The sequence below is a fragment of the Podarcis melisellensis genome, assembly GCF_964234715.1.
Source record: "Podarcis melisellensis genome assembly, chromosome: 4".
Classification (NCBI taxonomy): Eukaryota; Metazoa; Chordata; class Lepidosauria; order Squamata; family Lacertidae; genus Podarcis; species Podarcis melisellensis.
The window spans coordinates 64698368-64725963 of record NC_138531.1 but is presented as its reverse complement, the minus strand read 5'-3'; the positions used below and the strand labels follow the sequence as shown (position 1 = coordinate 64725963).

Genomic DNA, 27596 nt, shown 5'->3' with positions numbered 1-27596 from the left:
ATTACAGCATCCAGTAGATCGCCTCCCAGTTAACTAGATTTAAACTATATTTCATTTGGAATATACTCTTGTCTTTCAGTGTGTGATCTTCTCCATACTAATTAAAATAGTGGTTTTGCTTTGCTGCTTCCCCACTTTAAGAATTTGAAAGAAACATACCTTCTAAGGAGTTTCTGGATAGGGCAGCACTCTCAAGCGTATTCTTCTATTTTCAATCACTAGATTAAAGTCTAGAGTAAGGCAACCTTTGGCTTACCTGGCTTACCTATTTGCTATGAAAGAGATGGCAGTGCTCTGCTCTGATAATATGTACAGAAATACTCAAGAGTGTCTCCATTGCCCCACCCATACTTTACCTTTTGCATGTTACTTCTGCACATTCCTCCATTATGTCAATAGCCCAAAACTGGAATGTAGCAAGTATCTGATAGGTGCTCACCACAGGCAATCATCTCCCAACCAACCAGGTGTATGCCCATTGCTGAGAGGGGATTGTGCCAGGCAATCAGCTGCCAATCATGTTGGAGGCACTGTGGGTGAGTGGTTCCTAGGTCCAGGAAACTGGTCCATCAGCTGTTCTGGGTAGCTGTGTAATTGGGGCATTGCCACTGGAAACTCAGATGTATTCCATGTCCAAGAGTGCTTTTTGTCAGCTTGGGCTGGTTTGGCAGTTGCAACCATTCTTGGACAGGGGTGGCTTGGAGAAAGCGGCCCACGCATTGGTAACCTCTAGGCTTGATTACTGGAACACACTTTACATGGGGCTGCCCTTGAATTTGGTCCAGAAACTGGACCAAATTGAATTTGGTCCAGAAACTGCAGCTATTGTTGGACTGTGGGGCAACCTGTCAACATATGACACCTCTGTTGAAAGCATTGCATGAGTTTCCAGTTTGCTCCTGGGCCATATTACAGTTCTGGACCAGGATAGCTGATAAGCCACCCACAGTCTATTTTTGTACACCACTCAGGCATTCTTTTACTGTAGAGCAATTTCTAAATTCTTAAATCAGTCAATAAGCAAGGGAAGCCTTGTGTAGTTATGGGGAAATGGCTACACATATAGTGGTCCTATTCTGGCCTAAAGTCTAGAGACAGATGGTTTGTGGGCTTTGAAGGAGGAGAGAGCGCGACCTACATGAGTTCTTCACAGCAGTGTCCTATGTGAAAGCAGGGTTAACCTTGTTTTCCTGTTTAGAATCAAGAGATTCTGGTTGGCTCCTGCTAGAAGAATGAGCTTGCACGTGCAGCTTACACCATGTTGCTGCCATGAAGACTCTATGTGTGGCCAGCTCGGTTTCCTGTTTAGTATAAGAGTCAGCGGCTCTAATGCTAGAAGGAAGGTGAAGACAGAGGCCTGTTGTACAAGGGCTGTGCATGGGACTGTGACTATGGCTATTCTCTCCTGCAATGAGAGGCAGCCCTGCAGTAGTAGAGAGAAGGATAATTGGCAGAAAAGGATAATTGGACGGCCCTTGTGAGTGGAAGGGTTTATATGAGAGGTCACTGGGAAGCCTGCATTGGCATCCCATGAAAGGTGGATGGTGGGAGATTCAGGAAGCAAGTACTTCTCGGCACAACACAGAGTTGAATTATGGGATTTGCAGCCCCAAGATGTACAGATGGTCACCAACTTATGAGTTTTCAAAGGTGTCTAGACAAATTCCTGGAGATCATCAACAGCTACTAGTTACAATGGCTGTATTACCTCTGGCATTGGGGGCAGTATGCCTCTGAATACCTGGTATGACCCAGGTATGGTCCAGAAGAGTGTTGCGCTCAGCATAGGCCACGGAGAGAAAATAATGCTGGACTAGATGGACTCTCTGTTTCTTAATTAATCCCTTGACTGCGGAAGGATTGGGGAAAGTGTTAGCAACTTGAGTCTAGGACCAGGATTTTATGGGATGGTTTTAACATAACAGAATGTGATTCACTGAGCTCTTGTTTGTTTTTGAGTCTATTTTGAAGACACAGTACCGGTCAGCCCCTTAGGAGCTCGGGACTGCAACTTACCAATGAGCTGTCATTCTTGTAAATGTCCCTATCTATATATTTCATTTCAGAGATTGTCTCATGGAACCAGAGATGAATATGCATCACTGGGAGCGAAACAGACAGATGCTGACATTGAAGGAGGGGGAAAAGCCCAGGTACCTTCACTCATCTCATCCTGGTCCTCTTTTCTGTGCAGAGAAAATGTCAGCCCAGCTTAGGCAGCCACTGGGACATGGCATCCCTGGCCTCTCCTAAAACAGCAAAGAATCTGATGGCACTTTAAAGACTAATAGATTTATTATTAAGGATGGAATAAGGTTTGTGGATTACAGTCCACTTCCTTAGGTGCATGAAGTGCTACTCTGAGTTACTGGGGTGGGTGGGTGGGAGCACACACATGTGGTTTGATTAAGCCACTAAATTGCAATGTTTCAGCTCCATAGCCTGTGGACTGAATAGAGACAAAGGATCGTTCACACATTATATATGTCAGGATGTCAGTTCTATCAACAGATGTTGATAGCCCCCTTCCCACTGCCATGTGTACATATACCAGCATCTCAGGATAACGCTTCATGCATCGTCAAATGCAGCTAGAAATTTTGTGACTAATCCAAGACTAGCATCTATGTAAGAATCTCTGCAATGCCTTGCACATCCCCAAATAATTTTTTTGATATTGTCTGCAAGAACAGTTGCAAGAACTGCTTGTTTTTTCCTCCCCTTTTCAGCACAGAAGAAAGCAAGCTCAGGACAGAGTTTACAGTGTAAGTAAAACCATGGTAAGAACTTACCATTTCAGAAAAGCGTTTTGGTTTCTTGCCATATTGTCTAGAATTTTTCTAAATTGCTTTTCAGTTTTCTAAAATGACCAGCCGCCTTCACATAAAACCCACCTAAAGACATCTGAAACAACACTGGGAAGTAAATTGTGCTACCATGTAGGCATCACCCTCATTAATTTATCTCTTTTTGCACACATATGACAATTTGCCAGTTTATTTGTTTGACTGTTTGTGAGCCCATGGGTGCCAAATACCTCTCCCAGAAGGTGTTTCAAGACCCAGCTTATTTTCATGCTGTTAATGAACCCCTAAAGCAGTCTGCTTTGGTTTACAAAAACTGATATTCCTGTTGCATTTTAGCCTCACTCTGCTGGAGTCCATTTTTTCTTTCTTTTTAATGTTTTCTGCACCTGCATGCAAACTTTTTTTCCACGTGTGCATGTCTATTCCTATGCCATTTCAGCAGCATGCTACGTTTGTGATCTGTTTTCCTCTGCTTCAGCAAACAGCTGTCATGAAATAGCTTATTTCCTTTCCTTGTGAGGTGTGTAAACGAACCTCTCTCTGCCTTCTCCCAGCTAGGTTTATCTTCTGTATTCCTACTCCTTGTTTCTATCTAGCTGCTGCATCCCTCCCTTAGTGTAACTTGAGGGAGAGAAGAAAAACTATTGCTGGAATTGCTGCTTCTCAGGCATTGAGGTGCTACTGCGGTATCAGCAATTGGTTCCAAAGTCACAAGCACTGAACTTTAGGAAAGCAAAGCATAAGGCTCCATGTAATCACTTTTCAAATGAATTGTATGCCATTAATGAAAGGTAGAATGTGCAATTGAACAGACTGTATGGCAGGCATGGGAAAACCATTGGCCCTTCATATCATGATGGACTCCAACTCCCATTAGCCCCAGCAAACATGGCCAATGGCCAGGGATGTTGGGAGCAGAAGTTCAGCAACATCTGGAGGGCCAGAGTTTCCCCCAACCTGTTCTGTGGGATAGTATTCCCCAGCACCCGCCCCAGTTGTGGTAGTGCAAGTTTGTTGTACAGGAGGAAGTACTGTTGACTACAGCAATCTGCTGTGTGACCTGCCACAAGGCTTCCTGCCCTTTCCTTATGCCCACCAAGGGATGCTCAATTAGTGCAACATTGAAATCCTCCCATGTCTGTAGTATGGGAGTAGCAGGGACCTATTTGGCATGGGGGGGAATTACCAAATAAAGAGAGTATAAAGCAAGAGTAAGTGCTGACCTGCAGGGTCTCCCCATCTGGCCTGCAGCATCCCCACTTCTGCAAGTAGACTTGAAAGGAGTTTTTTTTACTGTACTCAACAAGTGGTTTCTTTCAAGTCTAACTGCAATGTGAAGGAAGAAACATTGCCTTAGTCTGGACCACCAATCACATCTCCTCTCCCATGAATGAACACAGGGAAAGTATTGTTTTGTTGTATCTATGTAGCAAGGATAGGGAACCTGTAGGTGGCTCTCTAGATGATGCTAGACTACAATGTTTATCGTCCCTGACCACTGGACATTGCTTGCTGGGGTTGATGTGAGCTGGAAGAACATCTGGAGGGAGAGTCCATGGTTTCTTATCTCTGACAAAGAGGAGTGGTATGACAGAAAACAGTACAGTACTTTAATTTTATTCGTGCTGACACCATTTTCTGATCTTCCATGGCCAGGCTCTACAGCGGGATAAGATGGCTGAAGCATACAGCGAAATTGGAAAGAAAGGAGAGGTAAGTGACACTTCTTGCCAATTTGGCTCTACACATAAGGTGCCAAGGTGGCTTCAGGCACTACTCTGCCTGCTTTTTTCCTACCCTTTATTTAAAGCAGTACTGTCAAGCAAAACAGAAGTTATAGTATCCTCCTCACCCTTTTGATATTGTTTGAATGACACTTCTGTGCTTTATAATTTTTATTTATTACTGATTAAGGGGCAGTTGAGTCAGATTGTGCAGCACCTTCTTAAAAGACCAATCAGAAGCAAGCCTCCCATTATTTGCATGGGCAAAAAGATTTTGGCAGGGAGATTTTGTATTGATGCTGGGCTTCTTTGTTTCAGAGACGACGTGGCAAAGGCAGTGAAACAGTTTATCAGGTAAGGCACAGCGATAGCAAGCCTATCTCCCTACAAACTTCAGGGTCACAATCCTATGGAAGCAAGCTGCACAAAAACAGCTCACACAGGAATCTTGTTTGCTTTTGCTTTAATTAGTTTCTGGCATACATGCACCCTGTCAATTTGGATCACCTTTCTACAATGGGAGAACAGAGCAAGTGCCCTGTTCCTCACTTTGAGCCACCTAAGATAATATTTTTGCTTGCCCAGAGGTGTTAATGCAGTCTGTGAAGGAACAAGTACAGAGGCGCTTCTAAGGGCAGTATACAACTTTGTTTCCTCCAACAAACAATGGACCGGTCATATTCATCTCCTAAGCAGGACTTTTGCCTTGCTATGAGTATCAGCCTGTCACCTTTATTTACTCTGGATAGAAAGCCAGAGTTGTTGGACTTATTTTTAGAAGGAGCATATGGACTTAGTACTTCTGATTAATAACTACAGTTATATTGATTTAGTTATAACTTTGAGTCATCTCATCTTTCTTTATCAGGGTCTCAGCAAAGCAACGAAGGATACATACGATGTCCTTCAAATGCAGCCCCTACCACCTCCTTACTAGCTACAGTTGAGTCCAGCAAGAGGAGAACTAATTCCATGGTGAGCGGAAATCTTGATTACCATTCTCAAGATGATCTGTTCAGAAATCTGTTGCCTTCTACAACAAATGCCACTTTTACATGAGCATAAAAACCAAAGCTCCTTTTTAAAACTAATTTCAAGTTGTAGCTTTCAAAGTGTACATAGCTATAGAGCTTGGGCACCATGTTGTTGCTCAGTTAAAATTTAAGACCAGCTGTTGCGATGGCTATTTCAAAGTCATTTTCTTTTCTGGAGAAAGATGTTTTTTGAAGCTAAATGTGCATTAAAAAATGTTGCTCATGTGGAAGGATTTCGTTCCAAAACATCAGATAATTCTGAGCACCAACAGGTTAACTGCCCCCCTCTCTTGTTATAGGTTTGGGTTTTTATTTATAAATAGCAATTGGGGTTTGGGGGAGGAGATATACAGTGTATCACCATTGCCCTGAAGGACCTTTTTAAACACTCTTTTGCCAAGATACAAAAACATGCACCACCATTGACCTTGGACTAAGTGCAGTAGGGCATTCTTCTAAGTAAACATGCACTGCTAAAGGGATTTAATATGAAAATTGACTTATGCTGCATGAGACGTATGGGCAGGCACAGACAGTATGTTCCCATAGTTAAGAGAATAGAAGTAGGTTCTTCTTCCACAGGACATATGGTTGGTTGAAATGAGTAATACATTACCTCCTGTTTTAAATGTAGATGCTTCAAATTCCTGTTAAGACAGAATCCTGATCAAACTTGTCAGGTGCTGCTGTCCTGGTTAAGTGAGCTTAATACCAGTGGAGCAAGGGGGGAATTAGCTGGGGAGCATGTTTACACAAAGGAATAGCCAGTGGATTTACTCCATAGTGTGTTTAGAGTTAGCCTTAGGACGTGGGAAGTCACAGCTGCCTATTATGCTTTTTCCCCAGGCAGAGAATTTTATACCTTGAATCTATTTCCCTTACCTAGTTTCACAGAGGAATTTTATTCCTTCTGCCCATCTTATCAGATTGGTTGATCCAAAAAGGGTTCACATACATCTCTATCAGCAAAATGGAAGTGAGAGTCTGCTTGTCAGAACTCATACCGGACTAAGGCTGCATACACCCACTTCCCGAAATCAGGGGCTGTAGTTTATTCCTTACAGAGCAATTCCCAGCACCCTTAAACTACAGAACCTAGGATTCTTGGGCTGGATTTAGGTTTGATGAGGCCCTTTGTATGTCCAGCTGTCCTTTGTCAACCACAAATAGTCACTCTTTTTTGTGTTGAATATATGCTATATGGTAATTTATGGACCTAATAGGTATCTAAAGCCATTTGCACATAACAAAATATGCATTTTATCAAAGTAATTGTTAAACATCTTAATTGTATTTCAGTTCATCTTATATATTGGAAATTTACATCGTTTTTTCCTTTAATTTTTTTGGAGGCCTCCAAAAGAGTAGGGCCCCAAGCTATATAGCTCTTTTTAGCTTATATGTAAATCCGGCACTGGGCAGAGGTGGTTAAATGTATGGGGTGTGCACAGCCTAAATCTGATCTTTCAAAAATACACTTCTGGAGCTTTAAATCTATAAATTAAGTTGAAAAGAACAAAGAAAATGCTTTTCTATCTAATGTGTTCTGTGTATTTTTAAATAAAAGCTTCTTAAATATACCTGCTTTTCCCTCTTCTGGTCTTATTCTGGATTCGTTTGAACTTCATAGCGCCATGTTGCAGTGGAAAGTAAAAGGGGAAAAAGAGCTTAATGAAAAGGAGCAATAAGTCCTACAAAACCTTAAGATTTAAAGCTAAACAAGGGTGCACAGATCTCACATCACTGACTTTTAGGACAGTTTAGAAGGGCAGCAATATCTATTATAGGACCAAACTAGTAGTATGCATGAAACATGCGCCTGTAGCAATAAACAAATTATCTTGTCAAGGACACAAATGTAGAGAATACTAAATAAATGTGCATTACGATGTTGAGCTAGTTAGACAACCTGCACATGGTGGTTACTTAACTGAAAGAATTTAACACATCCTGTTCAACATGGAAGCCGTAAGTTACTAGTAGTGTAAGCTTTTAAAATAAATCTGGCATATTTATTTTCTGCAGAATAACAGAACTGAGAGGCTTACCTGTTTCTGCTGTCCAATTATGTGAGTCTTCTAACCTGAGATGTCTTGTAATTTGTAGTTGGGAGAAAATAAGGAGGAACATCCTTCAGCTCCGGATTGTCAGGTTTAAAACAACAGAAATACAAGGTTCTGCCATTTCTTTTCAGCCATTTCCTTTCACTTGTTCAAAAACCACAAACCAGTGCATGCATGTTAAAACACTTGGAAAAATGGTTTAATGATGTTTACAACAGAAATGAACTGTACAGTTACAGTAAGTTTTATATATATAAAAATTACAGCAGACAAATGCATCTACACAAAATCTACCATTTTCATCCTGATTCACTATAATCTACACAGTCTCTCTCAATGCCCACAGCCACCTGTAGGCAGCCACTAGGGAAAAAATAGAAGGTATATTTAAAGAGACAGCATCCTTTTCATCTCCATTTTGGAGACACACACAGTTTCAAATTAGGGCCTTACAGTTATCAAATTTAAAGTTAGGCAAGAATGCATTGTATCTTAATATATTTATCACAGTTAGATACAAAGTGTTCATGTAAATTAAGCTGTACAATTGACCACATTAGCAGGCCTGAGGAAGAAATAAGCCAACTTGATGGTTGACGACAGGGAAGCTCTGTAATCAACACAAATCTCTTTTTTGCCATAGGAAGAGCTCAGGATTTTATAAATCAATTTCCACAAACCATAGCTTTCTTGGCAAGATGCCTCCCCCCCACTATAAAAACAAAAAGCATAAATTCCTAGCATAGTAATATCCGTGCTTTTAGTTATTCAATTGCTACACTTTGAGTCTTGCCTCACCTTTCAAAATTAAAGGACGATGTTTTCAGGGAACTGGACCTTTATGGGAGGGCAAAAGTACAATCTCACTGTTATAAGCATGCTGTCTCTTTAAAAAAAAAAGGAATAAAGATCTCCCTGTTGGGAATGGCAATCAGAGAAAATGCAATCTAAATCGACAATCTGGTGGAAATCACAGATTATGTACACTTTTTCTCAATTATGAACACCTAGGCAGTGAAAACTGTTGTGTTAATACATACATTGACACACCCAAAACATACAAAAATACTATTATTTCAAACTACTAAGAATAAGACAATTCAGTTATCTCCATGCTATGACTTTAAGAGCATTACACTGAAACAAACAAGAATTTAAACGACATTTTTAATATCCCAGAAATATACCAAAATATACATCTAAGCTTTGGAATTACTGAGGTTAGACTAATGCAAGTGCTGGGTAATTGTACTTAATACACAAGTCTAAGGTTCTGCAGGAAAGAAATTATCTTTGGTATCTGCATCAGGCTAATATTATTAACATTTGGATTTTGCTTTGGGATAGAGCTTGTATGACCCTAGAACCAAACACCCCCTAATCAACTGAGATTTAAAAGATCCATGTAAAAAGTTCCTTCATTGGCAACCCCCCTCCCCCAAAGTTTAAAAAGTCATAGGCATCTACCTACCTAGCACAAAAGGTTGAGAAATACAATGCATAGTTGCACAGTGGTGCTGCAAAAATAATTAAAGAACAAAAAAGAAGTGGGGGGAGGAGAGAAAGAAAAACAAAACATTTTTTTCAGAGATTTTGCACAACAGGACAGCCTCTTCCAAGCAGTGGCGGGGGGGGGGGGGGAGAGCTCAGAAGTGCACCTCAGTGTGTATTAATATCACCCAGCTCCCAAAGGGTTAAAAGCACCCACCAGAGCCGCCAGTCATGCACCAATGTCTTCAGCTTCACAACCAATCTGTGGAGTCCATCACTTTTCCCCACTGAACTCTCCCTCCCAATGGCTGTGCGCCTTTGGATTTGTGGAGGTCAAACAGAACTTGGTCTCCCAAGCAAGTTAGCACAGGATGGGACCGCGCCATCTTAAGAGATATGATTGGTGCTGAAGACGCCCCTTTTGTCTTTGGTTTGTTTGTTTGTCTGTTTTGAGTTTATACAATCATTAGGAAATCTTTGGTTTTGGCTGGAAATTTCTAAAAGAACAAAACAAAACAAAGAAACCGCCCCCCTCGGCATATAGCAGTGCACCGTGACCTGGAAAAGCTTCTCTTTCCAAAGGGTGGGAAAACTACATTCAAAGTAAAATGGCAGAAGGGACAGGGATGCAGCTTCTGGTTAGCCTAGAGGCGGGGATGGGGAGGAACAAGATTGTCAAATAATAAAAGAAGGAAATTAAATATGGGAGGAGCATGAGAGAAACAAAATTAAAAAGTAGCGAGCAATATGCATGCAGCACTTGGCTGAGAGGAGCCGTCAGGGTCCTGCCTTGACCCTGCAGTACATTATAGCCCTGACATCTCACCAGGGGGAGGGAGAAGGCAGCATGGAGGTTTCATGCACAGATTGGGAGTGGAGATGGATATTCACAGACTACGAGTGGACCCCTGGTAACCAAAAGAAATAGAAGATTGCAATTTGCCCTCAGTTTGCAGTAGCTTTTAAGCAGCGACATTCAGAGGCTTTAGGGGGTTGCCCCCCAGGTTGCAGGTCACAGGGTGCTATAAGCCAGAGTTCCACGTTAATCAAGGGAGGGAGGGCAGTCTTGGCAACTCTGTAGGGTTTGGAGAAAGTTAAAGCAAGTTACTCAGTTATGAGTTAGAAATGAGGTATACGACAGCTCCCGTACCTGTGGCGGATAAACACCCGACACTTACTCACACCTAGCCTTAGACACTACCACAGAAGAAGGAAATGGAACAGCGACACGGTGGGACCAGGGGAGTGCAAAACGGCCGGAGTCCCGTGATGCTCTCAAATGCACTTGCACCTGACCTCTTATCTCCTGGATTTTAGAGAAAAGCCTATATCTTCCTATAGGGAGGTTCAAATAAATGGAAGTAACTTACCAATCAGTTTATGGGTATCTGCTGTGGCTTCTTCCTCAAATTCAAATACAGAAACTGGATCGAAAATGCCAATGTGCTAACATGGATTAGATGGGACAAGTGACAGTTTCTCCCCAGCCCTGACCAAAGGTGTTTGTTCCAAAGGCTGTTGGCCAGGGTGGGTGGCTTGAATTGTGCAAATATTAATTTGACACAGATCTGTACTCCTTAATATTTACCACTATTCCTGTAGTACTCTTGCCAGAAACATTCAGCATTTACACTTATAGCCCCCTGGTGGGTTAAAGACATTTCTGCTAGAAATACTTCAGGAAGGCTTTTATTTTGATGGGTTCTACATTGTAAAAAGTAAAGAGAGAATTTTTGGTGAGAACAAAGATCAGAGTTTTAGAAATGTTTGGGGAAAGAGCCGACAACAAACTATTAAACCCATATTTTCGCCTGAGTGAGGTAAAGAGAAATAAGGCAGAAGAGGGGAGACATTCCAACCTTCCTCATACTACTAAGGATCTTCCTCTCACGAGCCCATCTCCCAACTGGTTGTTTCATTTCCTTCCTCAGATTTGTTTTCTTTTTAAAGCACACCTTGTTTTCCACATCTTTTGTTCCAAGTGCTCTTATCTTTGAGAAGTCATTTTCCATTTCCCTATTACCTACTTATAAATCTACCTAGCTCTTAGAAAAGTCACACAATATTAATACCACTTTACATAATGTCAGAACAATAAGTCTATTAGTAAAGCTTTCCAGGGAAGTTCTGCACCCAGCTGATTTCCGGAGGAAGAATAGCTGGACAACTAATATATATTTACCTTCTCCCTTGCTTCACACATGAACACGTCAGGCTTGATTGATGCAATTCATCAAGCCAACAGCATGTAATGTGACAATGCCCAAAGCTATTCTGGGGAGGAAAGAAAGACGTCTCCAAGGTTTTCCACTATGAAAACCCACAGGATTTCTGAAATGATGTGAAACAGAGGACAATGCAATTCTGATATTTAAGAGGACAATGAAGTTTTGATATTTTAAGAATAAAACCAAGTTTTCCCTACACCCAACAGTTGCTTGTGATCTTGGGTGCTGTACTGAATAGAACTTGCCTCCAGCATGTCCTCAGAAAAAGTATCCAACCAACCCTGTGCATTAAGAAGGTAGGAAAACCGACACATGAGGAGATTCTCTAAGTCAAGAGTCATCAAATCAAACCTCTAAGACCACATAATTTTTTGCCGAAGACATCCTGAAAACAGCAGAGCTGCCAAAAACTAAGCAGTATACCTTTGGTTCCTATCAAAACATTGGAAATTCTCCCCCTCCAGCTGAAGCTCAGGTTTTCCTCTCCCACCCCTGGAAATATACTTCCTCGCACAAACACACACTCTGTATTTTTCAGCAATCAGAAAAAGGAGATGCTTCAGAGTCAGGATGGAAGCAGATGAAGTCTCCCCAAAATGCCATCCAAAATCTGAACCATGTGCTGTGAGAGAAAAATGACTCACCTTCCATAAAAAGAAACCCACATCCAATATATCCTTTTTTCTCCTCAAGTCTGATCATAGAATCTTATCTCTTTCAGGTACTCTATACTTAGGTACTAGGAGCAGGTTAGCATTTAGTTTGGTTTCTCTTCTGCTATTTTTGGTCTAGACAGAATTAGCATTGCTATTAGAAAATTAAATTAATTACCACATACTACATTCAATAACAAGACAAGCAGGGATAAAAATAACTGTTTCACTTTGTTCTCCCAAATATCCTCCTCCTTTTCCAAATGTAAAAGTCTTGGCCCAGCTGCAGCCCTAGTGCAACTACGTGGACTAAAATGGGTTGCTAATTCATCTCCTTGTATGCCCTCCTCCAAGCACACAAACTTGCTCAATATTTACATCCCCACCAAGGCCCTTGGTTTGCCAATAGAAAGAAAGCAGGGAGGCAGAGGTCATGCACACCTAGAAGGACCCTGGAAGCAATACAGCAGCTCAGTTATGTCTGCTGTTATGTAGCGTGTTGACAACGATAGCCAATGACAAAGTAGGAAAAGACGTTGCAAGCAACATTTGCCTTCTAGCACAGCTAACTCTCTCTCCTTCCCTCCCCCACCCCATACCCTATAAAGTTGTAGCCTAAATACAGAACTGCAAATACATACAGCATAAGTCAGGGTCTTCAAAACTAAACTCTACAACTAGAATTACTTCCATTATTTATAAAGTTTCTCTCTGCCGATTTTCCATTCTGCAAATGATACTAAAGCTATGCTGAGGTATTTTTTTTAATAAAAAAAAGGTGCCAGAAAGCCAGCTGCTACCAAAAAGCATTGTTCCTACAACCCTGTAACAATGCCTGCTTACAGAAAGAGAGACAAGAAGGGGTGGAACGAGACTCCTAATTTATGTCAGAGGAGAAGCCTTCATTTTGCTCCTTAGGGTCAAAAACATTTGGCATGCTTCATGCCAACATTCAGTCCAACTACATGTATGCCGCATGTTTGGACAAAGGTCAGTAAAGGTCATAGCAGTAAAGCAATGTCAGGCAGTGTGACTACAACCTTTCTTTCTCTCGAGAATAAAGCTAATTTAATTCCAGTGTGACTCAAGAGTCACTTCACACACTGTAATTTGCCTTCACAGAGAATGTCTATGCATAAAATAGCAACAGGCACTGCACATTATGATGCAATTTCCTAAAAGGATGCTATATCTGTATGTAGGAAAGTGAAATGTGTGGAACAGACCTCTTATCCTGCATATTATCCCAGGAGGATTAAAGACTAATGTGATCTGTTGATAGTGAGGCTGAACTCAACATTGCAAAACCGATTCAGAAATGTATTAGGGATAGGCTGCGGCAACTAATCAATGCTAGGTCCAATATATCTCAAGTTTTCTTTCACAATCTATATAGATGTCTGTATTAAGAATTTTAAACTTTTGGAAGTCTCCCTAGAAAAGTGGAAATGAAATATAGGTTTCATTTTTCCATTGACTATTAATCAAATGCCTTTTGATTAAATTTGTGTAATCTGAAAATGTTTCGGGCACACAGGAAAAAGACAGAGAGGACTGGCATGGCTGGGCATCTGTCCAAGGCCCTCTACTGCCAAGAGTCTCCTTGTTCTGCTCCAGTGATAAAGGAGATTTGCTGGGGGACCGAGGAGGGTGGAGGAACCCATGGAAGATCTCTTGTTCAAGGGCCCTTCCCAACGTGAAGCCAACACTGGGGAGGGTGAATGTTTACAAATTGGACAGTACGCCATCCTACAACACTCACAAAAGTAAGAAGACTGTGGGTAAATTGGCACTAGTTCCAGGTGCATTCCTTTTTTTTTTCTGAAGCTGTTCATACAGGGCATGGACTTTGGCATCAAAGTCCATTCAAGAAGCTCAGGGATCTCAGCCAACTTTTATCACTTAAGCCAATAGAAAGCTCCCTATTGGCAAGATCGACTTGGCCTAATAACTGCATGGAGCAAGAACTTTGCAGGTGAATGTCTTAAAAGAGTGTATTGCTTAAAAAACATTAGATTGTAACTTTGTAAAAAAATTGGCTAACGAGTCCTGAGAAGTTTTGGTTAGAGATGAATAACCATAATCAGCCAGCCAGATTCTCCTTTGGTAGTGTTTTCTCTATAATGGTTTATACCTATATACATTTATGAACCTCTAGAACCCTTTTAGAATTCATCTTCTAAAAAGTGCATGTAGGCACATACAGATCGAGCATAAACATACTCCTAATGTCAGAGAGAAAGGATTACATGTTCAAAGCAGAAGAGAGACTTCTACGTGGGATGTTGTTTTTTAAAAAGGTCATTAACAGCATGAATATGTTGAAATGATGTATCTGCCTAAATGTGCACTTCTATTACAAGAAATTATGTTACTGAAAAATATAGCCATCAATAAGATATTGTTAAATAATTCTACGTAACAAAAGTGTCATCTGAAAGGTTAATAAAGGAACTTGTATGGTAAATATAGCTGCTACACTTGTGTGTCTCCAAAAGCAACAAGGCCATAGCAAAAGCTTTAATTATACCAAACACTAATCAAGTCAGTTAGTGGATTTTGCATCCTTGTGATGCTAACTTCCCCTGCAGCTCAAACCCCAAGCATAACTGTATGGCCCCACAGTGGAACCAGTGCAAGATTACATTTAAATTTGGGGAAAAGTTCATAAAGCAAGACTTGAGTGATATTTTCCCACATCTAATCACTTACAAGAATGAATGAATGAATGAATGAATGAATGAATCAATCAATCAATCAATCAATCAATCTATGTGTTATCTGTTCAGTGCTCATACTTCCTATGTAATATTTGATGCAAATATGTTCATTTTGAATGCGGTCTCACAAAGTTCCTACCAGATCCTGAACATAAATAAATGCCCCATGCAAAAATCACGTGAACCCTCCACCTCAGGTGCCAAACACTGCATCAGAGCCAGTCTTTGCTTAGGCTGCAGTATAGCCCAACATCCACTAACTGAAATAAGCCATCAGTGTGGTAGCAAATAAAATACAGGCTTTATCTTGTAATGGGCAGCCTACATTCTTCAAGGTTTTTAGAAAAGCAATTAGAAAGACAGTTAAAGCATGATATTACCAACCTAACCCCACATAATATACAACTGAAATAGGGAAGGGAAGGAGATAAGGCAACAATGGACTCTTAAAGCCTGGTTTCTGGCACCGGAAATTCAGCAATAAGTACTTGTGTTCTTCCTTTATAACTTCAATCAATAACATCTTTGGTTGAACTTATCCAGTAAAAATGTCTTAGATGACGATCAACATAAAACTAAACTTAACCTATCAGATATTTTCCTTGGCAATTGAAGCTTAGGAGTTATTTTTAAAATATAGCATGGATTCACCATTCACAACTGCTTTTCCATCACAGGACAGCCAAGCGACCCATTTTTATAACATCACATTTGTAGCTTTTCCTAGCCATGTTTGTACACAGGCTCAGGCACCAGGGTTCTTGTAACTCACATAAATATGTCATTGTAAAGCAACTCTGTAATGTTTCTGAGCAGGAAGAGACTTAGTGCAGAGCAGGTTGTAGGACTGCCATTTCCCTACCCTCTTTCTGTCAGCCTTAAACACGGTTAATGTCTGTGCCGGCACTCACCTGAGCCATGGTTAACATGAACGCAGGGATCCTGCAGCCCACCTTCCTTAGTCATGGTTAAGATATTGGGAGTATTACATCTGATCCAACTCTATACATCAGGGGAAGTGACATTAAATGACCACCATCCATTCACATTCATGTGGCATGCATATTTAGGTGGTAGGTGGGAAAAACAGCAAAAACTTTTCAAATCCTCCCTTTTATGAGAAATTGTCTCCATCTCATTTCTGTCATATGTTGTAATCCACTGCACTGGTACTCCTGAGTGTGCTGGGTTAATGACAATTCCTACATTAGGCATGCTTGCTTAACTCCAAGGTAAACTAATTCATGGCCCAGACATCTTACTGCCGGTGCTACTGGGGCAGCATGCAGGAAGAGTGAACAGTGGGGCTGATCTCTGCTGCTCTGGCACTACAAATGGTCATAATAAGGTGACCTAAAGAGCCTATAAGACTCCACCCTACCTTATATAACCGTTGTCTCAGCCTTTGCTCTTCAGTCTCAGCAATCTATCACTCAAGTGAAGGTTGAGATGGTAGACTGCCTGGAAGACTTGCTTGGACCTGCAGAATTACTGGTTAACCTCCCATCCACCAACCCTGATGCAGATATATGGAGCAGTTATACATTCTCAAGATGGCAAAATAATGTAGAGATATAGGGTGGTACTCAACTAATTTTTATGCAGAGTAGATGCACTGAAATTAAGGACAACGACTACATTAGGTCCATTAATTTCAATGGGTCTACTCTAGGTAAAGCACAGTTGAGTATGACACATAGTTTACATTTATAACACTTCATAAGCACAAACCTTACAAAGGAAGCGGTCAAATATATCTACACACGCTGTCTGAAAAACATGAACGTTCTGCCCCCAAAACAGTGAACTGCAAAGCAAGGGCACACTCAGACATTACTTGTATGTGTGAGCCTCATACATGGAAATATGTAATGTGCAAATTGGTATATATGGGCAGATTCAGAAAGGTGTGGAAGAACAACTTTACTTTGAAATTATGAACCTTGTGAGTTTGTCCATCAGTATGATAAGCTATGTATTCAGCTGGAAGAACAACTCTCCTACAACAGAAAGTGTCCACACTGGCCCTAAGTGCACACAACTTAGATGTTTTAACTCATCTGCCAATGGTTTGTCTGCTCAATATATCCCCATTTTTCACACCTTTCAAGGAAGTAGTATTTGCACCCAATAAGGTTCTGGCACTCTGGCTTCTCTAAAATCAATAGAAACATTCCAACTCATCTGAAAGGGACACGGACTGAACTCTGCCATTTTCTTAAATAACCTGCAACTGTGGAAACTGCAGGTATGAGGATTAACCTACTCCTTTCCTTTTTGGTAATGAAAGGTGTACTGAAATCTCTCAAGTTTGCAAGCAAACGTTTCAGACTTTGGCCCACAAAACAGATCTGAAACTGTGTGAAATGAAATGACAGCCTAATAACCCATGACTGAAAAAATGAAAATAAAATCAACAATCTCTAGAACACTGGAATGCTGGACTAATTTGTTCAACTAATGCAGTAATGGAAGAATGGTTAGTACTGGGTATTAGGGACACAGGTATCACACATTGTTTTGGATTACAGGAATTGCACTTGGTAGTGACCAGAAAATTTTCACTATACCAGAACGTTCATGACTTTTGTGATTATCCTTGTAACTTTGTGGTAAGAGAAATGTATTATAACTGTGAGGTTCCAGGGCAGATTCTCCAATTATCTGGATCTGATTTTCTGTTGAAGTGTGTATTGCAGAAGCTGATTATCCATCTCTCTAGAACAGCCTTTCTTCCAGAACAGCTAGGACTGATGGGAATGGTTCTCTGGAGGGCACCAGGTTGGGGCTGGCTGCTCTAGAATGGGAAGAGGGGTGTGTGTGTGTGTGTGTGTGTGTGTGTGTGTGGCCATGTGAAATATATAGCCAAGATCAACACGAAATAGTGACAGCTATTCAGATCCTGGTATCTCTGTGCTGCTGGGAACAAGCATAAATGCATTAGGTATGAGCTATATGAGGAATGGAATATGTAAAATAGGATGAATACAATTCAACCAAAGCATTTTAGCTGCATGTTTTTTGAGCTTCCAGTTTCTTTCACCAGAACCTGCTGTGAAATCTGCTAGTAGTGTGGCCGTGGCATGAATCTAAGAGAAATAAAGATTAAAGGTGCTCACACCAACAATATGTGAATACTGTGAATACTACAGCAAATTTTTTATGGCCATCATCTGAGCGACATTAGTGTTCCAGATTCATCATGTCCTCTAACTGCAAACAGTGAACCCAAGAAGAGGCAGCCAGTCAATTGAATAAACAGCTTCTCTTAATCCTTGAGAGTTTTGGGGCAATTTACAGGGCTGTGTTCTCTTTATTTTTTGTACATAAATATGAAGGGCTTATTTCCTCCTTGATGTTTGAAATTCATAGCTAAATAAATGCCACAGTTCAGAAGTCATCACCATCTCCTCTATTAAAATATATACGTATGGATGTGTGTGCGCCAAAAAACACAATTACATAGATCTAATTTCAATGGACAAAAAAAATAAAATAAAAAATCCATGGGATTGATATTTCCTTTGGTAGAAACTAGTCAACACTATGGCCTTGAGACCAACATAGTGGGTACCTGTCTCTCCTCTGCCATCCTTTCATACATTTGACTGCTCCAAGCTGTTGCTATGGGCCACTTAAAACCTTAACACACAGTATTATTCATAGCCCTATATTTTTAAACTGAGACTGAAATCATGGAGACAGTCACACCACAGTATATAGATTGAGCCAAACTGCTAAGGAGGATGTGGGAACAGTTGAATTAGTAACCATCTGCCATTGCCATTCTATTTACACACCAAACCACGGAAATTAGATAATAATCAAGTTGAGATTTTGTCTGCCCCAAGGATATATAAAAGACCACCCCCACCCCCCAAAAAAGATTAAAACAAGCAGCAATTTTTATATAAAATAAAAAATGAAAAGAAATTGTCAGTAGCATCTATCACCTCTCTGCATCTGAACTGCACTTATACAAACTAGTCCATTAGTACAGCAGCTTGCTAGAAATTGACTTTGGTTCAAGCTTAGTTTTAAAAAAATAAAACATTAAAAAAAACCAAACACACATAAGACGGTGGACGGACATTTGCTCACTTCCCTGCTTACAGTTCACAAGTTTTTAAAGTTTTAGGAAGAATTCATTATTTTTAAATAGCTTGTGAAACAGGAAGTTGGAAATTCAGAGACGAACAGAGAGCAAACAGCATGACGGTATGCGAGAAGAGACAAAGATTTCTGCTAGTTGAGCATCAATGCCAGCTCTCTGAATTGGGATCAGCAGCCAGAGAAGGAATTGAGAATAAAGTTACTGCCATCATGATATCAGGTGATAAAAGGATATCAGGTGATGAGAGGTTAAATAATTACCTTTGGCATGAAATGCAATATAATTACATGAGTGTTAGAACTCCCCTTCTCCCCAGGCTTAGTGAAAAGAAAAACTGGGCAGCTCCTCCTTCTTGAAGATATTTTTCAATTCACCTTAAAAAGAGATTGGAAAGTTCCAAGTACATTGCAGTCATCCAATCTCTTCTCAGCAAAAAGATTTAGATTCAGACCAGCATAACATTTAAGTTCATCTTTGTCTCTTCAGTCTCTCTCTCATCCATTGTCAGCAGCTGTTTGCGCATACCACTTGTTACGTTGCTTGGAAACATTTCCCCCTCTCTAGTAGAGGTGTTTATTACTGCCATAAATGATCTAGCTAGCAGCAGCATCACCCAGAAATAGCATGAAATATTGCAAGACGCATGCAACATGCCAGTGTTCACCAGATAGACAACACTCTCCATGGCACGCTGGTCAGCTTTCCAAGAATTCCTTACCAACTTTTTCCAGAGCAGTGAACAGTGTCAAAGAACATTACAAACTATTTAGAATGGAGCACGATCTGCTGTGTTGGCATAAAACAGTACTTGTTCACATGACCTAGTTTACTTCTGGAATAGAAATGTTTTAAGTTGAAAACATTTTCAGTACAATCATATTGGAGACACTGGAAAAAGTAAGTTCTTAGAGATGAACCAATGCAGCGTTCAGAAATCCTATGCCAAACAGCTGGTAGGAAGGTTCAACGAATGCATATGAATTATCACCAATACAGGCAGCCTCCTGAGAAAGTAAATAACAGAAATATTCCCAGTTGTAAAGTGGCCATTTCCATGCAATTATGAGACAAGACAGTGGCCAGCACAGATGCTGAAGACAGAACCTATGGGCCAAATCCTTCCTCCCTTGGCATCAACAGGAGCCAAAGACGTGCAAATGAGAGCTAGATTTGGCCCAAGTGTGCTGAGCAAACAGCTGTCCAATCAGAACGCCCATCTCACAAGCATGGACTGTCTTTGCACATTACCCTCTGTATGTTCACTTAGCCGCCAACACTTCTGAGAGAATCCCGAAAAACATACCGCCAGGGAAAAGGAAACTAAAGAACATTCGCAATTCACATGCTTCCCTCTCTTTGCTCCTCCCTCTGTGTGGCATGGGAGCTCACTGAAACTGTTCCAGGAGCAGACAAATGTGTCCGAACTATATATATATATATATATATTTATAAAAATAATAATAATAATCATAAAGAGATACATCAGTAATACAGGCCTGCCTAAATTGTACCAGTTAAGAAAGGAACCCCCAACACGATTGATAAGATTATAAACACCTTGTATGACATTATGGCCTGTACAACAGACCAATAAATGATAATTAAAAAAAGATATTTAGATCAAAAAGAAAGAAGAAATCCCATTCCTACGTTTGAGTTGATAACCCACCTTAACTTGTCATTGATACTGCTGGAAATGATAAGTAGTCCTTTTTTGTTTTATACATTTTTGGTTAGAAAGTTCTCCAGTCAATGAAGCAATCCTGAAAAGACAGTGTTTATTATAAAATTAGGCAAATGTTTGTCCCAGTTTTAAATCCTTCTTCTTGGTTTTTTTTTTCCTTTTGTATTTTTCCTTCTCTCCCTTGTCCCCAGCAACACGGTGAGAGGAAACCAATCACATTTTGCAGTTTGTAAACCCAGCTGGCAGCCCATCTCACTGCAGAGTAAAATAGGCTATGGGTAAGCACAGCTCAGTCCAACTCACTGCGCCTTGGAGGCAGTAGTAGTGGTGGAGGCAGCCCCGCTGGCCGAGGCCACGGTGAAGAGAGAGTTCTGGATAGACTCTGCTGAGGTGGAGGTGGCATGAAGGCTGGCAACTGGTCCAGAGGCCCCTGCGGAAGCTGCAGCTGCAGAGACCAAGCTAACTGGGTTGCTGGTGAGCAGTGAAAGGTTCTGAGGGTTCAGGAACAGAGGGGCAGTGACGATGTTCGGCGTACCTCCAGCATTGGCAAATACCAAGTTCCCAGTTGCATCCAGTGATGTTATTGGAAGAGAGCCACCAGATGCAAGAGCTAGAGAGGGGCAGAAGAAAATGTCAGCATTCGCAGCCCCACACATCAGCAGCACTGAAGTGGATGCTAACACACACACACACAAACCCTCCAAAAATAGTAAACGAAGCATCTCAACATCAGGAGGAAAAGCTGGAGTGGATTTAGAGTGACTGAGGGTTGAGAACTGACCATTTTATTATCCAGATAAATACACTATTTTCACCACAGAGGAAAAAGCAGGTGCCGTGAAGACCCATTAAAGCAGGGATGGCGAACCTCAGGCCCAGGGCCCAAATGCAGTTCTTGGGGCCTTTCTACGTGTCCCTTGGGGCTCTCTCCCCTGGCCACATCCTGTCCCTGTGCCATGCCCCTCCCCACAGGCTACATCCCTCACCAGCCCTGCTCCACACCCTTCTGGAGTGCTTTTGCCTAGCTGAAATTCATCCTTCAACTGCAAACATGCCTTTTTCGTTTGCCTGGTTGCAGAGATTCGATGGCTAAATGTGTGCACTTACTGAAACTTTTGAACTTTCCACACTCTGCACAAAGGCAAAAGTCACATCCATTGTTATGCCCACTTTTGCCTCTGGCCTCACCTGCCAGTGGCAAGTGGGCCTCACAAGGCTCCTTGAGGGAATGAGGCCCTGGGGCTGAAAAACTTCCCCAAACCCTGCATTAAAGTATTATAAAGGCTCATGCATAAAGATATATGAAGTCACCTTTCAACCACCTGAAGAATGCTTAAGCCATTGTGTATTATTCACCTTCTGTGCTCTGATAATTAATTCATGGAGTACCTGTTCACTTTGAAGAATCATTTCATATTAAGAGTAGATCAGTTTACAGCCTGGCTTTTTTGTTGACTTGCAAAGCCTGACCAGTCGCTAGCTTGGTTTGGTGGAGGGAAATATATGCAAACAAATGAAGTGCTTGATTATGAATATTAATAAAAGGAATTTTTGTACACCAAGAACATTTGCACATATATGTACTTTTCTTTTGTAAAAGAGCTACATATCGCTATGAATAAAATGTACTTGTTTGTTTATGACTGTGCAGGCAACAATGTCTTAGATGGGACTACATTGTTGCAGAATTTACACAGCACTGGATTTTCAAAAAATACACTGGGGTGAAATTTTATCCCCAAGGACTAGGTTAGGATTTAATAGTCTGTTTTTCTGGTCTCAGCATGGCACTGGAATTGTGTTGGCAGCCTCTCTGAACTATGAACTCCTATAAAGTGATAAGAGGCAATAGCAATCATGCAGTTGATGCTTCAGGTTTCTTACCAATGTATCTGGAACTCACAAGTGTTTGACTGACAGCCTTCAACTGTGTCACATTCATTCCTGAAAGAAGGTCTGAGAGGATCCTGGTGTATGAAGGTTGATCATTTCCCTGGAGGCTTCTAAGTGAAAATCCTCACAAGGGTGTTTTCATATACTGATTTTACTCAGACTAATTATTATCTCTGAATGTCAAAAGGAGTTTGGAATAAAATATGTCACCCCTTCATTGTCATGAGTGTGAAGTGTGCATGTGTGGTTGATGGAGATTTAAATATATAAAGGTAAATGTTTATGTAGAAGCAAGTCTCTTCAGTGTGACATTTCCAAGCAAGGAGGTTTAGGATTTGCAGCCTTTCTCTCTCTCTCTCTCTCTCTCTCTCTCTCTCTCTCTCTCTCTCTCTCTCTCTGTGGGGGAAAGAACCCTATGAAAAACACAAACATAACAGACATGGGAAGACTGGTGAAAGTCCACTGACCTTGAATAGTTGCCAGAGTGCTGTTACTCATCAGAGCTGGGCTGAGAGCACCGCCTAGTGTCCCTGGATTGAGACTGAGTAAGGCACCTCTGCAATCCCAAAACAGGAAACAAAAACTGAAGACATAGCGACTTTCCAGGTGAGCAGTCTTAAGACACAGAATTAGAATTTAAAAGTCAAATTTGAATTTGTTTATCACAAAAACGGACGCAGATCCTTTCAGCAGCATTTCTACCTAGGATTTATTATTGACTGGTTGCATTCTTTAAAATCTATCTTAAAAGTGGCAAGAAACATAAAAACTTGCATTCAAACATTTTTATACCTGAAAAGTGCCAATAATCTCTGATGGGCTTAACTACTGAATTAAAAGAAAGAATTAAGGCAATCTTTATTTTCAAACAGCACTTATTTTTAAGTAAAGGTGCTAAATGTGCAGTGTATTGACATCTGATGCCTGAAGGCTAGATAGTTAAAATGGCAAGCAAATTTTAAGAATGGCAGATACCTACCCAGCTGCAAACTGTGAGGATGCCATCAAGCCTGGATTTAGTCCTGCTGCTGCTGCCATGGCAGCAAGACTTGCATTTGCAGGCAACTGTGCAGCTCCTTGGAGTGCCGCTGCTGCTGTTTGCAACCCAGAAGCAGTTACCATCACCTGGCTGGTCCCAATTGCTGAGGACATGGGGGTGGAGGTTGTCTGTGTTGTGCTGGTCTCACTGGCACTCGATGCCTCAGAAGTGGAAGCGGAGGCAGAAGGAGAGGGACTCAGGGAGGGTGATGTCACTGCTGAGGAAGCCGGGGGCGCGGTAGAAATCACAGTCGCTGTGTTGTTGGGGATGGTTTCTGTGGTGCCTGAAATGATGGTTTCAATCAGACTAAAATAGTTAATACTCCTGGAAGAGATCTAAAACTACAAGACAGACAGAGAACAAAAGACACCATTCCAATGGAATGAAAGGGCAATGTGCCAAAGTGTAAGAAAAAGAGGACTGATTAACTCAATGGACACTGTGTGTTAGTACAGTATTGTGAACAGAACCCAAAAGGCACTGTTTATCTTGGATCTGAGTGTATTAAAACTTGTTGCTTAACAAACAACCCTGGATACAAATGATGCCAGTGATTCTCTGACATAATAGGTCACTAAATTTTAGTCTTTGTAACAGCAAGTACTTCTGCGCTGAGGAAGTCTGAATATTCTCTTACCTGTGACTGCCAAACTAGTTACTGCCGCGCTGGTTAGAGGGAGCACAGGGTTGACAGTCAGGGTTGTAGCTGCACTGCTTGTCACAAGGCTTGGTGTGGTTGCCACCTAGAGGTCAGAACAAAACAGCTAAGCTTTCTTAGAAAGGAAAAGAAACCAGATTTAAATGTTTACTACTTACCTACAAATATAGAAGCTAGCAAGCACATACTATTATATAGCTTTGGATTTTCATTCTTTGAAGCTTAGAACTATGCTACAGTGCTACTTGTAGTGAGAAAATCATTAAGCTATGTATAACGCAAACACCCATGTGAATCACCCAGCTCAATCCAGCAACAATTCATGTCTCGCTTAGTACTCAAAGCCCTCTGGAGGATGTCTTCTTCAATATGGACCAAAGTAGAAGCAATAGGTGGTGTACTGAACACAGCAGTGACCACTGAAGATTGATTTTGAAATCTGCATTATGTCAACCTCATTACCAAGAGGATAGGAGTGATTTTAATTTCTTCCAGTCTGGTATAACTCAAGTTAATTCTTACCAATGAAGTTGGGCAAGGGAAAATTGCTTTGATGGGCGAGCTGCTGGTTCCACCACTACTCGGTGGGTTAATCCTTTTCTCCTTCTGGCGCCGGTTACAGAACCAAACGCGGATCACCTCTTTCTCCATGTTCAGCTGGTCAGCTATCATGGTGATCTCTTCCGAGGTAGGCTTTTGGTTCTGAAAGAGTAGTAATTTGAAGAGAAGAGCTCAGTTATAGTTTGGACACTGGGTGAATTCCCATTTTACAGGGAAGCTGCAACAATGAAAGCCAGCAGCTACCTATAATTGTTGCAGATACAACTGAAATATCTCTCTCATAGCAGGGAAGATGCACCAATTCCTCTTCTACTTCTTACATGGGAAGGACAGAAGGTCACGTGATTCATATAGTCATAGTGTGTCAGGTAATATAGTATTTTATAATGTTATTTAATTTTTCTTATACCATTTTATCATTTCATGCTATGCTGAAACTACTCAGCAGGGCAACAGACTGACTAACCTCCAGGAAACTCTTCTCTAAGGCCACACGTATGTTGGTCTCTATGCTGGTGCGTTTCTTCCTCCTGCGGTTCAAGCCCTCAATCCCCAGCCCTGGGGAATTCAGGGCACTTGGGCTGGAGAGAGCTGAATCTGATGAGAGGTTTTCTGAAAAGAGTCAACACAAGTCAAGGTCACTAAAGCGTGCTAAGAATATATTTTTAAAAGGTACCACTCACAGTACTTGGTTAAACAACTACACATTAACTCATGTAATGCCCCCCCTCAACCTAGGAATGACCAGCACTGGGCCTCCTGATGCCAGACTACACTCCCATAACTGAGTGTAAGGGTACCATGATTGTGGCATGCCCTTCCCTTACAGACCTGACTGACACCTACCTTAAATAGTTTCTAGCACCAGTTAAAAATGTATCCCAGGCCTTTAGTTAAGGGGTTTGCAGCCTGCCTCTGCTGACCTTATTCATTTGCTGTATGCGATGTGGGGTTACTGGTTTTGTACATTGTGTATTTCATGCAGTTATTGTACACAGTGTATTTCATATTGTAATTTAATTTCCTTTATAATGTGAACCACTGTATAGTCCTGAAAGGTAGTATACAAGCAAACAAATATCCAAAAATTCTATGGCTTGGATCTCAAGTTGCCTTGAGCAGAAATCCACTCATAGGACCTTCCCATCAAGTTTCACCAATTATCCCTCCTCCCAGCAGCCCCCTGTTCCTCCCCTCCTCCAAATCTGCTCAAGGGAGTTGAGGCACCTTGCAGAAGAGAGCGGGAGGTGGTGTGTGGTGGGCTACAGGATGAATTGCATCACTACCAGTGGATCGAAAGCCATTCTGCAAACAGACTGAGCCATTCAATTTGTGGAAGGGACATCTAGTATCTAGGCCTATGGGTCCTATGTAGCAGAAATACTGAAACTAACAGTACTTCCTATTTAAAAAGCCATACTATACAGCTCAGTGGAAAGTCAGTTCTCAAGATCTGAAGGAGACAAGGTTTGATCAAACCTAATTGCACATGGCCACATTGGTTAGCCACTAACTTTTTATATGCACCAGCCAATATTTTTGCTCATGTATTTTTGAGCATTTTTTTGGTCTTAAGAATAAAAAGTGCCAGAGTAACTTTATGATTATGTGGTTGAAAAACACTGTATATGTGCAATTATTTTCACATCAGAGCCAGTGCCGTACAAATGCTTCAGAAAGACCGCTCAAGTAAGTAGCTATTTATGCTTCTTCAATCTATTCCACTTGCATAACAGACTGAACAGAATGAAAATCTCTGTTGTAAGTATAACAAAATTGAACCCCACCACAAAGAGCATTTGAATAAAAATCTTTACGAAATTCAGAGTTGTTCTGCAGTATTTCAGGAATTTTTAAAGCAAATTCTCACCTGCATCATTGAGCCACTTTTCCAGAAGTGGTTTTAACTTGCACATGTTCTTAAAGCTGAGGTTCAAGGCTTCAAAGCGAGAGATAGTAGTTTGACTGAAGTCATTTCCATAGAGTTTACCCATAGCGAGCCCAACATCACCCTGCACGGTTGAAAGAAAAGAAGATGGGAATAAAAGAAGTTGCTCAACAACATATACTTCTATAGGACAGATGTAATAAAATAAATCTCATTACAAAGCTATTGACAGATACAACGGAAACACACTCAGATTTCTTCTGTCTTGTTGATAGACGTATGCTAGCTTCCCACTGAATTAAACTGTCCTTTTGATAAATTTATGTCCAACACATGCTTTAAAATTGGTGTAAGATAGACCATCTTGCAAAAGTGTTGCTCAAGAAGGAATAAAGATGTTATCTACAGGTCACCAAATGCACCAAATTCTGCATCTTCAAAGGCCAATTACTTTGGTTAGCAATGAACTGTTTCTAAATTTTAAAGTTAGCACTTGGTCAAAGGATCTGACCAGCACCCTGTTTGGTGAGGAGGCCAGGTGAAGTGTTATGTACAGTCAAACCTCAGTTGTCGAACGTAATCCATTCCGGAAGCCCATTTGGCTTCCAAAATGTTTGACAACCTAGGCACGGCTTCCAATCAGTTGCAGGAACTTCCTGCACTCAGCGGAAGCCATGTCGGACGTTCGGCTTCTGAAAAACGTCTGAGAGCTTAAACATTCTGAAACAGAGGTGTTCGGGATCCAAGGTTTAACTGCTTAAGGGATTCTGCCTCAACACAGAGGGCTGAATCAGTTTCCACAGCCTTCAAGTCCAACAGTTAAGTGAAGTTAAGCATTTTCTTGCAACGTTAAGGGATGTCAGCTCAATGAATGAGTGCCTCTGCATACAGTCACATAAAAAGTATCAGGGTCAAGTACATAAACTCATTTAATTCATGTACAACTCATGACAGATCAAATTGACAACAGCTGGGAAACAACTGGGATAACAAACTGAATTCTTTTTGTTTATGTAGGACATCCACCACCTTTGGATAC

The 27596-nt window shown here is 41.1% G+C and overlaps 2 protein-coding genes across 9 annotated transcripts in view; one reads left to right on the top strand and one right to left on the bottom strand.

Moving 5' to 3' along the window:
• Positions 1 to 7145, top strand: part of CD247 (CD247 molecule) — a 40998-nt gene extending 33853 nt beyond the window's left edge. The window contains exons 4-8 of the mRNA XM_081907919.1: positions 2067 to 2153; positions 2730 to 2765; positions 4464 to 4520; positions 4850 to 4885; positions 5400 to 7145. Of these exons, the coding sequence (XP_081764045.1) occupies positions 2067 to 2153; positions 2730 to 2765; positions 4464 to 4520; positions 4850 to 4885; positions 5400 to 5468 (285 nt within the window). The 3' untranslated portion in view covers positions 5469 to 7145. The remainder of the gene's footprint in view (positions 1 to 2066; positions 2154 to 2729; positions 2766 to 4463; positions 4521 to 4849; positions 4886 to 5399) is intronic.
• A 13114-nt stretch (positions 7146 to 20259) lies between these two features.
• The window catches only part of POU2F1 (POU class 2 homeobox 1), an 87311-nt gene continuing 79974 nt past the window's right edge, over positions 20260 to 27596 (bottom strand). For all 8 annotated transcript variants that reach the window (XM_081907865.1, XM_081907866.1, XM_081907871.1 and 5 more), the window contains 7 exons: positions 26540 to 26681; positions 25136 to 25281; positions 24631 to 24810; positions 24088 to 24193; positions 23391 to 23733; positions 22879 to 22967; positions 20260 to 21128 (listed from right to left, as the gene is read on the bottom strand). In XM_081907865.1, the coding sequence (XP_081763991.1) occupies positions 20818 to 21128; positions 22879 to 22967; positions 23391 to 23733; positions 24088 to 24193; positions 24631 to 24810; positions 25136 to 25281; positions 26540 to 26681 (1317 nt within the window). In that variant the 3' untranslated portion in view covers positions 20260 to 20817. The remainder of the gene's footprint in view (positions 21129 to 22878; positions 22968 to 23390; positions 23734 to 24087; positions 24194 to 24630; positions 24811 to 25135; positions 25282 to 26539; positions 26682 to 27596) is intronic.